The sequence below is a fragment of the Mixophyes fleayi genome, chromosome 6 (genome assembly GCF_038048845.1).
Source record: "Mixophyes fleayi isolate aMixFle1 chromosome 6, aMixFle1.hap1, whole genome shotgun sequence".
In the NCBI taxonomy this organism is placed as follows: domain Eukaryota; kingdom Metazoa; phylum Chordata; class Amphibia; order Anura; family Limnodynastidae; genus Mixophyes; species Mixophyes fleayi.
Genome location: NC_134407.1, coordinates 95,215,732 through 95,229,057, shown reverse-complemented (window position 1 = coordinate 95,229,057; position 13,326 = coordinate 95,215,732). Strand labels below are relative to the sequence as shown.

The 13,326-nt window shown below is 44.1% G+C and overlaps 1 protein-coding gene across 1 annotated transcript in view; it reads right to left on the bottom strand.

The window, feature by feature from the left end:
* Positions 1-13,326, bottom strand: part of CDH23 (cadherin related 23) — a 1,005,178-nt gene that overhangs the window by 26,450 nt on the left and 965,402 nt on the right. The window contains exons 66-67 of the mRNA XM_075217048.1: positions 3,389-3,518; positions 1,860-1,982 (exon numbers count right to left, since the gene is read on the bottom strand). Of these exons, the coding sequence (XP_075073149.1) occupies positions 1,860-1,982; positions 3,389-3,518 (253 nt within the window). The remainder of the gene's footprint in view (positions 1-1,859; positions 1,983-3,388; positions 3,519-13,326) is intronic.

Sequence of the window (13,326 nt, the reverse complement as noted above, 5' to 3'; positions counted from 1 at the left end):
TGCCTTCCTTTTGTTTGCAACCAGCTGATGATAAAGAAAGCTAAACACATTTGATTTAGTCAGAGCATTCTCTGTGTACTTATCTAGAACAGAGGGATTTAGGAATGCAGAACAACCATTTGTGATCCCAACAGGGCCTAGGAAAGGATGTGCCCCATCCAACAGACCATCCTGAAATTTATCAGAGAAGAAATTTTACAGGCAAACAAGAGAAACAGGCATAATAAGGTGACAGAAATCCTACATGCTCTCTAACAAGAGAAGTGGCAACTTTTTGGGCATGTAGGGTTGAGGTCTCAACAGTGGATCTCTGTAAAGCGGCTGCATGGTCATCTATTCATACCTTCACCAGACATTTGTCATGGCAATAGTTTCTGTGATCCGTCTTGGGACCCTTGGAACTAGCTGTGGCAGGGATGAAGTGGAAACTAGGAGGCCAGATGAAGGTCTTGCTTATAGAGGGAGGATGTGCTCTATTCATGTATGCAAGATGTGAGGAGGAGGAATGCTGGATTGGTCTCCATACTGGATTGGAACCTGGATGCAGGAAGAAAGGGACTGAAACCACAGCCAGAGACCCAGTATCCCCAAGGATCCAAAAATTTAGAAGATTATAGTATCAAAACTGGGACTGGGATGGCTCAGAACTCAGGAAGCAGATTAACAGGGGTGACTACCTCCTGAACTGGATAAGCCTGGAACTGGCCCTGGACAACTCAGAACTCAGGACCTGCATCAAGCCTGGAACTGAAAGCCGGTAGCCAGAGCCATCTACTACCCCAAAGAGCCAGTAGGTGAGTCAGAGGAATAGGCTGAAGAGAGCTGGATCCACACGAGAGGTGAAAGCTGGAATCTGTGCAGCAACAGATAGAATGAAGTTGAATCCACACGAACGGTTAATGGCTGAAGTCTGTACAGCAGCAGGCAGAATGAAGCAGCAAACAAAAGGCAACAGTGGTAAGCTGTAACCAGGAACTAGGAACTGGCAATTGCACTGGCGATTAGCTGAGTGTAGTAGGTGGCTTTTATAGTCTGCAGAGGGAGCTTGTTGGTGGATGAAGTCAGGTGCTCAGAACAGGCAGGATGTAGCAAAATGTCTCACCCAAGTTGACAGCCTCCAGTGCAGCAGACAGTCACACTTTGTCCCAGGATTTAGAATGCTGCATTATGACAGAAGGTGACATGATACTGACTAGTGGCGTAAACAGAGCCAAGACCACGATTCATGACAACATTATCTACTGGGTGTAATGTTATCAGCCAATGCACAGTTTGGGTGACATGTTCTTCACACAGCAACTTAATAAAATTGTCTACGTATATGCAGCATACATGGCTGATCTGGTATTTAATGCCCCTCCTCCCCCTTTACTTTTATAGGTTTAGTTCATCCTGCCATGGAGGATTGCAGAGGAGAGAAGCTAGTTATATTTACCATCAATTCCTATTCCTCGAGATACACCATGGCAGGCATATATTCCCACCTATGTTGTTTCATATGGTTATGACAGTGTATTAATTATGTAGGATGTGGTTTCATGTGTTTGTTGTGGAACAGGGATGAATTGTTGAAACCTGCAAAATTAAACAATGCATTTGATCTTCAGACTTCATACTTAAATACAAAAATGGGGGGGGGGGGGGTATCTGTGTTTCAGCTTGCTAGAAAAGGTTAAGTGATACTTTCTCTTTATTAAGAAAACATACTTACTGAAGTAGTAATTTTAGATTCTTAAGTATCTTGACATATTTTTCAGAACTGTAGTTTAAACATACCTATCATTTTTATACAAGTGTGATTAAACCATAGTTAAGAAAATAAGTATGAATTTGTTTACATTTGTGTAGTGTATCCTCACCTTAATAGGTCCTTCACGCATGATCTGTCCCAGTTTTGCAATGTTATCATACTCTTGAATTGCTGCACGAAGGTAGCAATCATCTTCTGGTTTAGTGGCAGTTGGCTCACGACCAAAAGTACCCTAAAAGAGTATAGCATTTTGCAAAGACAATAAAAACAACTATTATTATCACGGTTTAGTTGTAAGGTGCCATACAACTATGCAGCTACAGACAGTCGTTAAAACAAATCATACACAAAGAAATCATAACTCTAATCAGAACAAGCATATATTATGAGGTTGTCAAAGAAGTTGAAATGTGAGACAAAGAGTAGAGAGTGTCAAATTGTGAGACTTTAATGTTTAGAGGAAGAGACTATGCTAAGACAATAGTATATATTGGGACTCAGAGTGGAGATTGGGACAGATTCTGATGGTACCCCCAGATGAAGTAACATTAGGTGGTAGGATAGGCTATACCAAAAAGGTAAGTTTTGATAAAACATTTGAAAATGAAAGGTTATGTGAGAGTCTGGTCAGGAGCTCCATAAGTGGAGAGCAGCATGGGAGAAACCTTGGATGTGGGAGTGAGTAATCCGATGGGCGCCTAGGTGAGGTGCTGAAGCAAGTTGAAAATGGCAAAGAATCTACAGGGCATTGGATGACTTGGTAAATATTAGGGACCTCAAGTAGGTTTGCTTGGCAAAAGAGATGGCTGTGTTGTAAGAAGTCAGGATTCATTTGTAGTGGAGTAAGTGAATATTATAGTGAGATTGTCTTCATTGTCGGTATATGAGAAGTTTTGCAGAGTTGTGCCAGAGTTGAGATTTGGATCACTGGTGACAATGCATGGTGGCTGTACCTGTCTCATGTAGGGCTGGAATGAGCACAATGTTATAAAAACAGACTTATGTCATGGGAGAATAGGGTAGTAATAGTACAGAGGAGAGGCTGATATGATAATAGGATCACTGGCATTTAGGTGCAGTTATGTGCACACAGATTTGAGTTCAGGGGAGGGTGCAGGAGGCAAGGTAACATAGAAAGAAAGGAGCCTGTTTATGAACAGCGGGAAAACTTGTTGGGGATGATGATGATGATGATGAAGCAGATATGTCCATGGTGATGGGTGTGATAAGCTCTCCACTGCGATACACCAAAATGTAATATTCACATTAAGTATGTTCATAGCTATCTATACAATGTTGTTTTAGTTACTGGGCTTGTAGTTAATAGACTCACTGGTATTTTCCTATGGATCATAAACACATGTTTAAAGGAATCCTGGTGTACCTTGCAGGTTATTATAAGACACCCATTCATCTCAGTCGCCCACTTATGTACCTATTAACTGAGAACTGTGCACACATTTTTATGCAACTTCAAAAAGTTTGCAATGTGTTGCGTAGCTTGCAAATAACTTAAGTATAGAAATGGTTGAAGGATGAATGGGAAAGTAAGAGTGGTGAGAGTGTGTTTTCAAATGACCCCTAGTGACTAAAACGCTAAGCCATAGTACTAACTGTACTTAGGAAGAAAGTAGTTACATGTGTTCTTGCTGGGCTGTTCCAAAGATCTGTAATGTCACTCAAGTTTTCAGGTAAATCATCTTCATGCTCTGCTTGTGCTGCCAACTCCAAGTTTCTGCAGAAAGGATCCAGCCATACAGGGTTCGCCCTATAAATGCAAAAAAAACCCAAAACACCTTCACAAGTCTGATGTGACCACCATTTTCGAGCAATTACCTAACATAGGCATTCAGTTCATTGGTACATATCATTATCATCTATCTATATGATGCCACTAATTCAGCAGCGCTGTACAGAGAACACAATCATATCAGTCACTGCCCCATTGGAGCTTACAAACTAAATTCCCTAACATATACACACACAGACAGAGAGAAAGAGACTAAGCTCAATTTGAAAGCAGCCAATTAACCTACCAGTATGTTTTTGAAGTGTGGGAGGAAACTGGAGCACCCGGAGGAAACCCACGCAAACACGGGGAGAACATAAAAACTCCAAATAGATAAGGCCATGGTCGGGAATCGAACTCATGACCCCAGTGCTGTGAGGCAGAACTTCTAACCACTAAGCCACCGTGCTGCCCATATGACACATCACCTCATTTGTATACATAGATATGTTGCAGTAAACATATAAAAACGTCTGGATTTCAACAGAATGTAAATGACAACATTTACAACTATAAAATATGTAATAAACAGGGCATCAAGTTTCTAAGCACTTCAATCTAAAATACAGTCTCCATAGTGTCAGGATCTGCATTCGCTTGTACTGCAGCCTCACCTTGGATGCTGCTATGTCTCGGCAGCTTCTGTCTCTTGGACCATGTTGGATCCACCACAGGTGCTGCTATTGTATTCTTGTCTCTTCCCTCATTAGCATGGGTGAACCTGCTGCACCAGTTAATTACTGCATCTGTTCTCTTCCTATTTATGCCTGTTTCCCTCAGTTCACCTTGCCAGTCATTAATGTTGTTCTCATTGTTGCTGTTGTTACTTCTCCTGTTACCTTGGACTACTGCAAGCTGCTAGCCGACATCTCTGTTATTGGTTTTATTCTACTCAGCAAGTTCACCTGCACCAGTCGGATTTTCTGTTATTACCTGCTTTCACCCTCACCCATAGATCCATTGTTCAATCTCAGCTACAGTATATTCAGTTTGTACCTTTTCCTTCACCATTCTGAACCATGTCTACTGTCATTTCCAGCCTTTAGCACAGAGGTCTGACACATAACAAATCTGTTCAAGCAACGTAAAAGCTATTTGTGTTGGTTGAAACTCAAGGTGTAGGGTATATAACACAGCAGAGTGGACCAGGTATGAACAGAGGATTTCCAGCCCTGCAAAAATCTAAACCCTGCAGGAGAATTAAACATTGGATATGCTTCGCAAGAGCATTTGTCTGATTAATTAATAGATATAGGACAGATGTAGTATATAAATCCTTTAGTTCAGTTCTGCTCATTTAATAAAAAGGTGGATTTTTATACAAAACCCTTTATTGGGATTTTCAATTATTCAAAAACTTTAAGCTTTACCATTATTTATGCAACATGGAAATGAATTAAAAAGAGAAACTATATTTATCTAGATGACACATACACAACTTCACCTAGTCATATTTTGCAGTGTAGTTGAATCAGAAGGATTTAATATTTTCTGATGACATTATTTTATCCAACTTTATTACTTCAATTTGTGTTACTTTTAGTGTCTGTAAGTAAAACTGACTTTTAGCAACCATGCACTGAAGAAGGTTGTGTAAAGCCTCCAAATATTATCTTTGCTACAACAAATTTCACCCAAAATTTGAGAACCAATGCAAATTGTAATTTGCTTTAATTTTCAGGACCCCAGCTTTGATTTGCACACTGTATTTTCTAGTCAGGTATCAATTAAAGGAGGTAATTTACAATACACACCCAGGGTGCCCAATGTGCAAAAGTGTAAATGTCACATATCAATGTCTAATCTCCCACCCATACTTGCTAATATTTTAATCTCCTGGAGGAAAGATTCCTGCTGCTGTCCCCGGTGGCATGGCTGCGTGAATCGCATCATTAAGCCCCACCTCCCATTTGCAATAATTTGCTGTATACTACAGCAGTGGTTGGGTCAGGGTGACATGATACACTGTGAATCATGTCATTAAGCTCCACACACTTCAGTAGGAAAGTGGTCAGAATGTGGGAGGTTACACTGCTTTCCCGGGAGAACTTCTAAAAATTCAGAAGCAGGCAACTATGATACTACCCCTGTAGTGTCACCCCTTTCAACTAAATACTTTTTTCTATTTTACGTCTAAAATAAGAACAATTAGCCTTGTTTAAATCATGAGAGTGAGGGGACATCGGGACTATTTTTAATTCAGGTGTAGCAAGCATTAACATGAGAAGCAGAACATCACAATTTTAACTTATTGTAGCGTTCTTCCCTAGAGTCTTCCGAACATTTCAGGAGAGTAGGCAAGTATGATGTGACCAGTGGTGGACTGGCCAGGGAGTCAGCTTGCCAGATGGGAAATGGGCCCTGTGGGCCCCTGATGAAGTGGGCCCCCTTAAACATTAGACAATATGATAAAAATGTTAATGACCTTTTAGTAGCTTGCAAATATAATAGAAGTTCTAATATTATTACTGTATGCAACTAAAATTTACGTTGTATTACTATTTTAATAAAATCATTTTTCAAAGATACTTTATATTTAAGAATAAAATAAATAACTCTGAAAAAATAATTCTAATTTGGAATGTGTGAGGCCGATGCATACGTTATATGGGCTTGGATCTTTACTATTGCGACTGCACAATGAAGCTTAGCTGCGAATCCCAGCCTGGGATCGTGACGCGAACCTGGAGTCAACTTTGTATCAAACTATTGCATACATTGCAAAAACAGCATATATTTTTTAGAGATGGGCGCACTCGGATTTTGTGAATCCGAGCCCACCCGAACCTTTCCGATCCGAGTCGGATCCGAGACAGATCCGGGTATTGGCGCCAAATGAAAACTTGAAACCGAGGCTGTGAGTCATAATCCCGCTGTCGGATCTCGCGATACTCGGATCCTATAAATTCCCCGCTAGTCGCCGCCATCTTCACTCGGGCATTGATCAGGGTAGAGGGAGGGTGTGTTAGGTGGTCCTCTGTCCTGGTAGATCTCGTGCTGTGCTGTTTAGTTCTGTGCTGTGCTGTTTAGTTCTGTGCTGTGCTGTGCTGTGTTCTGCAGTATCAGTCCAGTGGTGCTGTGTGCTGTGCTCTGTCAATTTTGAGTTCAGTGGTGCTGCTGGGTCCTGTGCTGTGTCCTGTTTAGTCCAGTGGTGCTGTGTCCTGTGCTCTGTGCTTCTAAGGGCATAGTTATTTCCCCATTATTCCCAAGTGTTTTAAAAAATAAAAAAAATTATAAAAAAAAATACAAAAAAATAATTAAAAAAAAAATTAATTACAACAAAATTTGCAAAACCAATCCTGCAGTATAAGCCCATTGGTACTGCAATATTACCAAGTTCACACATTTAACAGTAAAATTCCAGTGGTGCTGTGTGCTGTGCTCTGTAAATTTTGAGTTCAGTGGTGCTGCTGGGTCCTGTGCTGTGTCCTGTTCAGTCCAGTGGTCCAGTGGTCCTGTGTCCTGTGCTTCTAAGGGCATAGTTATTTCCCCATTATTCCCAAGTGTTTAAAAAATGTAAAAAAAAGTTATAAAAAAAATACCAAAAAATAATTAAAAAAAATTTAATTACAACAAAATTTGCAAAACCAATCCTGCAGTATAAGTGCATTGGTACTGTCTGCAATATTACCAGGTTCACACATTCTGCAGTATCTTGTGCTACATATAATGGAGACCAAAAATTTGGAGGATAAAGTAGGGAAAGATCCAGACCCACTTCCTCCTAATGCTGAAGCTGCTGCCACTAGTCATGACATAGACGATGAAATGCCATCAACGTCGTCTTCCAAGCCCGATGCCCAATCTCCTAGTACAGGGCATGTAAAATCCAAAAAGCCCAAGTTCTCAAAAAAAAGCAAAAAGAGAAACTTAAAATCATCTGAGGAGAAACGTAAAGTTAGCAATATGCCATTTACGACACGTAGTGGCAAGGAACGGCTTAGGCCCTGGCCCGTGTTCATGACTAGTGGTCCATCTTCACCCAAGGATCTTAGCCCTCTTCCTCCTCCCCCCCCCACAAAAAATTGAAGAGAGTTATGCTGTCAGCAACAAAACAGCAAACAATTCTGCCTTCTAAAGAGAAATTATCACAAATCCCCAAGGCGAGTCCAAGGGTGTTGGTGGTTGTCAAGCCTGACCTTCCCATCACTGTACGGGAAGAGGTGGCTCGGGAGGAGGCTATTGATGATGTAGCTGGCGCTGTGGAGGAACTTGATGATGAGGATGGTGATGTGGTTATTGTAAATGAGGCACCAGGGGGGGAAACAGCTGATGTCCACGGGATGAAAAAGCCCATCGTCATGCCTGGTCAGAAGACCAAAAAATGCACCTCTTCGGTCTGGAGTTATTTTTATCCAAATCCGGACAACCAATGTATGGCCATATGTAGCTTATGTAAAGCTCAAATAAGCAGGGGTAAGGATCTTGCCCACCTAGGGACATCCTCCCTTATATGTCACCTGAATAACCTTCATAGTTCAGTGGTTAGTTCAGGAACTGGGGCTAGGACCGTCATCGGTACAGGGACACCTAAATCCCGTGGTCCAGTTGGATACACACCAGCAACACCCTCCTCGTCAACTTCCTCCACGATCTCCATCAGATTGAGTCCTGCAGCCCAAGTCAGCAGCCAGACAGGGTCCTCTCTAATACGGGATTCATCCGAGGAATCCTGCAGCGGTACGCCTACTACTGCCACTGCTGCTGTTGCTGCTGTTAGTCGGTCATCTTCCCAGAGGGGAAGTCGTAAGACCGCTAAGTCTTTCACAAAACAATTGACCGTCCAACAGTCATTTGCCATGACCACAAAATACGATAGTAGTCACCCTATTGCAAAGCGTATAACTGCGGCTGTAACTGCAATGTTGGTGTTAGACGTGCGCCCGGTGACCGCCATCAGTGGAGTGGGATTTAGAGGGTTGATGGAGGTATTGTGTCCCCAGTACCAAATCCCGTCAAGATTCCACTTCACTAGGCAAGCGACACCAAAAATGTACAGAGAAGTACGATCAAGTGTCCTCAGTGCTCTGAAAAATGCGGTTGTACCCACTGTCCACTTAACCACGGACATGTGGACAAGTGGTTCTGGGCAAACGAAGGACTATATGACTGTGACAGCCCACTGGGTAGATGCATCGCCGCAGCAACAGCAACAGCTGCATCAGTAGCAGCATCTACAAAATGGCTGCTTGTGCAAAGGCAGGCAACATTGTGTATTACAGGCTTTAATAAGAGGCACAACGCTGACAACATATTAGAGAAACTGAGGGAAATTATCTCCCAGTGGCTTACCCCACTTAGACTCTCATGGGGATTTGTGGTGTCAGACAATGCCAGTAACATTGTGCGGGCTTTAAATATGGGCAATTTCCAGCACGTCCCATGTTTTGCACACACAATTAATTTGGTGGTGCAGCATTACCTCAAGAGTGACAGGGGTGTACAGGAGATGCTTGCGGTGGCGCGCAAAATTGCTGGACACTTTCGGCATTCAGCCAGTGCCTACCGCAGACTAGAGGCACATCAAAAAAGCATGAACCTGCCCTGCCATCACCTCAAACAAGAGGTTGTGACGCGCTGGAACACCACCCTCTATATGCTGCAGAGGATGGAGGAGCAGCAAAAGGCCATTCAGGCCTACACCGCCACCTACGACATAGGCAAAGGAGTGGGGATGCGCCTGAGTCAAGCGCAGTGGAGACTGATTTCCGTGTTGTGCAAGGTTCTCCAGCCGTTTGAACTTGCCACACGAGAAGTCAGTTCCGACACTGCCAGCTTGAGTGAGGTCATTCCCCTTATCAGGCTGTTGCAGAAGCAGCTGGAGAAAGTGAGGGAGGAGCTGGTAAAGCATTGCGATCCAACAAAGCATGTAGCTCTTGTGGATGAAGCCCTTCGTACGCTTTGCCAGGATCCGAGGGTGGTCACTCTTTTAAAGTCAGAGGAATACATTCTGGCCACCGTGCTCGATCCTCGGTTTAAAGCGTATGTTGTGTCTCTGTTTCCGGCGGACACAAGTCTACAGCGGTGCAAAGACCTTCTGGTCAGGAGATTGTCATCTGAAGAGGACCGTGACATGCCAACAGCTCCACCCTCATTTTCTTCCACATCTATGGCTGTGAGGAAAAAGCTCAGTTTTCCTAAAAGAGCCGCTGGCGGGGATGCTGATAACATCTGGTCCGGACTGAAGGACCTGCCAACCATTGCAGACATGTCTACTGTCGCTGCATTGGATGCTGTCACAATTGAAAAAATGGTGGAGGATTATTTTGCTGACACCATCCAAATAGACATGTCAGACAGTCCATATTGTTCCTGGCAGGAAAAAAAGGCAGTTTGGAAGCCCCTGTACAATTTTACCTGAGTTGTCCCCCCTTCAGTGTGTACTTGGAAAGAGTTTTTAGTGCAGCGGGGAACCTGGTCAGTGAGCGGTGAAGGAGGTTGCTTCCTTACAACGTTGAAAAAATGATGTTTATAAAAATGAATAATCAATTCCTCAATGAAGTACAGCACTGCCCTCCAGATAGTACAGAGGGACCTGTGTGTCACTCACCGGACTGTGAGTGCTTCTTCCCGGACATTTAGGAACCGTGGCCGTCCTCCATCCTGAGGGACTGCGCATGCGCAGCCCTTTCTATACCTCCAGTGTATGTTCCTTTAACTTAATTGGCAGATCAGGCAACCTCCCTATATTAAGCACCTGTGGTCATCACCACATTGCCTGATCTTGGAGTCTCATTCCCCATGAGTCTCTGAAGGTGTTCCTGTGTTTCCTTGTTCATTCAGCCCTGCTGATTCCTGTGGTTTCCAAACCACTTCTACCTCTGTGGTTTCCAAACCACTTCTGCTACTGTGGTTCCCATACCACTTCTACCATCTACTATATCATCGTGACTGTGAGCTGATTCCTATCCGCTGCCTCCGTGCACTACAGTCTTCTAATCACTTCAACTCTACCATGTATCATTGGGACTGTTAGCTGATTCCTATCCGCTGCCTCCGTGCATTACAGGCTTCAACCACATCCACTCACCTGTTCATGATTGTGACTGCCAGCTGATTCCTATCCGCTGCCTCCGTGCACTACAGGCTTCAACCTGCAACTCGTCTGTGTTTCATCATCGTGACTGCTAGCTGATTCCTATCCGCTGCCTCCGTGCACTACAGTCTTCAACCTGCAACCCGTCTGTGTTTCATCGTGACTGTTTAGCTGATTCCTATCCGCTGCCTCTGTGCGCTTCAGTCTTCAGTCCTTGTCAACTCTACCGTGTTTCCTTGAGTCTGCTGCCACTATTGCTACCCGCTACTCTCCGTGATCATCTGTTCCAGTTCAACTCTGCTCCGGTGTCCCATCGTTACTGCACCTGCTGGTTGCTATTGGTTACCTCCGTGTTCCCGCAGAGACCCGCTGCTGTTACTTCTCAGCGCTACTCATCCATCTACTGCTGATCCGCTCTCCACGCCTTCCTGTGTTCCCTGCTGGTCTACCTACCTGTGCGCTGCACCTGCTAGACCCCTGCTTCACCCATCCAGGGACTTGTATCCTGCTGGCCTCCTGCCCTTCAGGTATCTCTGCACTCCTGTCTGACTGCCTTCTCCTGAACCACGGTATGCATACTTCCCATTGACTGTGCTGTGTATTGCATACCTTGCTGGACTGTGTTGGTTCTCCTCTGGAGTGTACTATCCGCTGAGTCTATTGCCATCATTGACTGTGTTGGTTCTCCTCTGGAGTGTACTATCTGCTGACTCTACTGCCATCATTGACTGTGTTATCTCATGCCGGATTGCTTCAAGAGACTTTCTATATTGGCAGTGTTGTTCAGTCATTTATACATTTATATTGTGCATATTACTGTGGATCAAAGTCAAGGTGCCCGTGTATATATTGTGTTGCAGTCTCTCCCCGTGCACCTCCTCACATATATATTCAGTAGTACCACTTGCTAGTGGCAGACCACTGACTCCTGTTTACAGTTTCACCTGTTCCAGTATCCTCTCACATAGCAGTGGTACAACTTGCTAACGCAGACCACTGACTCCCCGGATACCTCCACTTGGATTCCATTCCTTCACTCAGACAGCGGTACAACTTGCTATCCGCAGACCGCTGACTCTCATCACCTCCTCGTTTCTGTTGGACATTCCTCCTCACTATAGCAGTGGTACAACTTGCTTCCGCAGACTATTGACTACCTTCACGTGTCCTTTGTCCATACAGTTCCTCGTGTATTACTACCTCCATATTGCCAGTGCTGCTAGTCATAGACTTTCCTGAGCATCTCATCATCTGCTATTTCCTGTTCCGTGATCACCCTGCTACCAGAGTACCATATTACCACCTATACTGCTCTGGTAAGCCTATCACCTGGTGATCCCTGGGTAAAGACTCCTAGTGCCCGTGACAGTAAGATCAGGCCATGACAGACCCAGATACGGAACCTACTGCTAAAGAGATGCTGCAGCATCTGGTCAGCCGTGTGGAGCAACAGGATGCTCGCCAACAGCTGTTACTTCAATGTTACCAATCGTTAACCTCCCAAGGAACATCTGGACAGACTGTTACAGCTAGTATTGAAGCTCCTGTGCTTTCCTCCGTTTCCCCAGTGCCATCCCAGGTGTCTACAGCTCCTACGCTTCACCTGCCTACTCCGTCAAAATATGACGGGGACCCCAAAACTTGTAGAGGTTTCCTTAACCAATGTTCAGTCCATTTTGAACTCCAACCTCAAAATTTTTCTACCCATCGTTCCAGAGTGGCCTATCTTATCTCATTGTTTTCTGGACAAGCCCTGGCTTGGGCCTCCCCTCTGTGGGAAAGAAACGATCCAATTCTACAAGATAGTGCCAAATTCATTTCCACGTTCCGAAGTGTGTTCGATGAACCAGGTCGTGTGACCTCCGCTGCTTCCAGCATTCTTCGTTTGCGACAAGGCTCCCATACAGTAGGACAGTATGTCATTCAATTTAGGATCTTAGCCTCTGAACTTCAGTGGAACACTGAAGCATTAGTTGCCGCCTTCTGGCAGGGGCTCTCCGATAAAATTAAAGATGCACTGACTACCCAAGAGCTTCCTTCGTCACTAGAAGATTTGATCTCTCTTTGCCATCGTGTAGACATGAGATTTCGTGAAAGAGAATCTGAGAAAACAACTTCTGCTAAAGCACCTCTTCGTTTAAACCCTCAATTTCGTCCAGTTTCACCTTCTGTGATTCCCATGGAGATAGGACGTTCCAAATTATCTTTAGAAGAGAGGAAACGAAGAGTAAAGAATAGACTCTGTATCTATTGTGCTGATTCTACACATATGCTCAGTTCTTGCCCTAAGAAATCGGGAAATGCCAGGCCCTAACTAGTTCTGGAGAGGTGAAGTTAGGGTCCCTGGAGTCCTCTCCATTGTCTATGAAATCTAAAGTCTGCGCTTTCGATGTTACGATTTCCTTTGCTACCAAATCCTTTGAGTCACAGGCATTGATTGATTCCGGAGCAGCAGGAAATTTCATTTCTAAATCACTAGTGAATCAATGGTCCCTACCAGTGATCACTTTAAAAACACCCATTACTGTGACGGCTATAGATGGATCACGTCTCATCAATGGTCTCATCACCCAGAGTACGTCTCCAGTAACCCTTCAGATTGGTGTACTACACCATGAAGAAATTTCGTTTTTAATTCTTCCTGTTACGACAAGTCCGATTGTCTTAGGCCTTCCATGGCTTCAATGTCACTCTCCCCAGATTGACTGGCGCACCCCTCAAGTTACGTCTTGGGGGCCTGAATGTCACCAT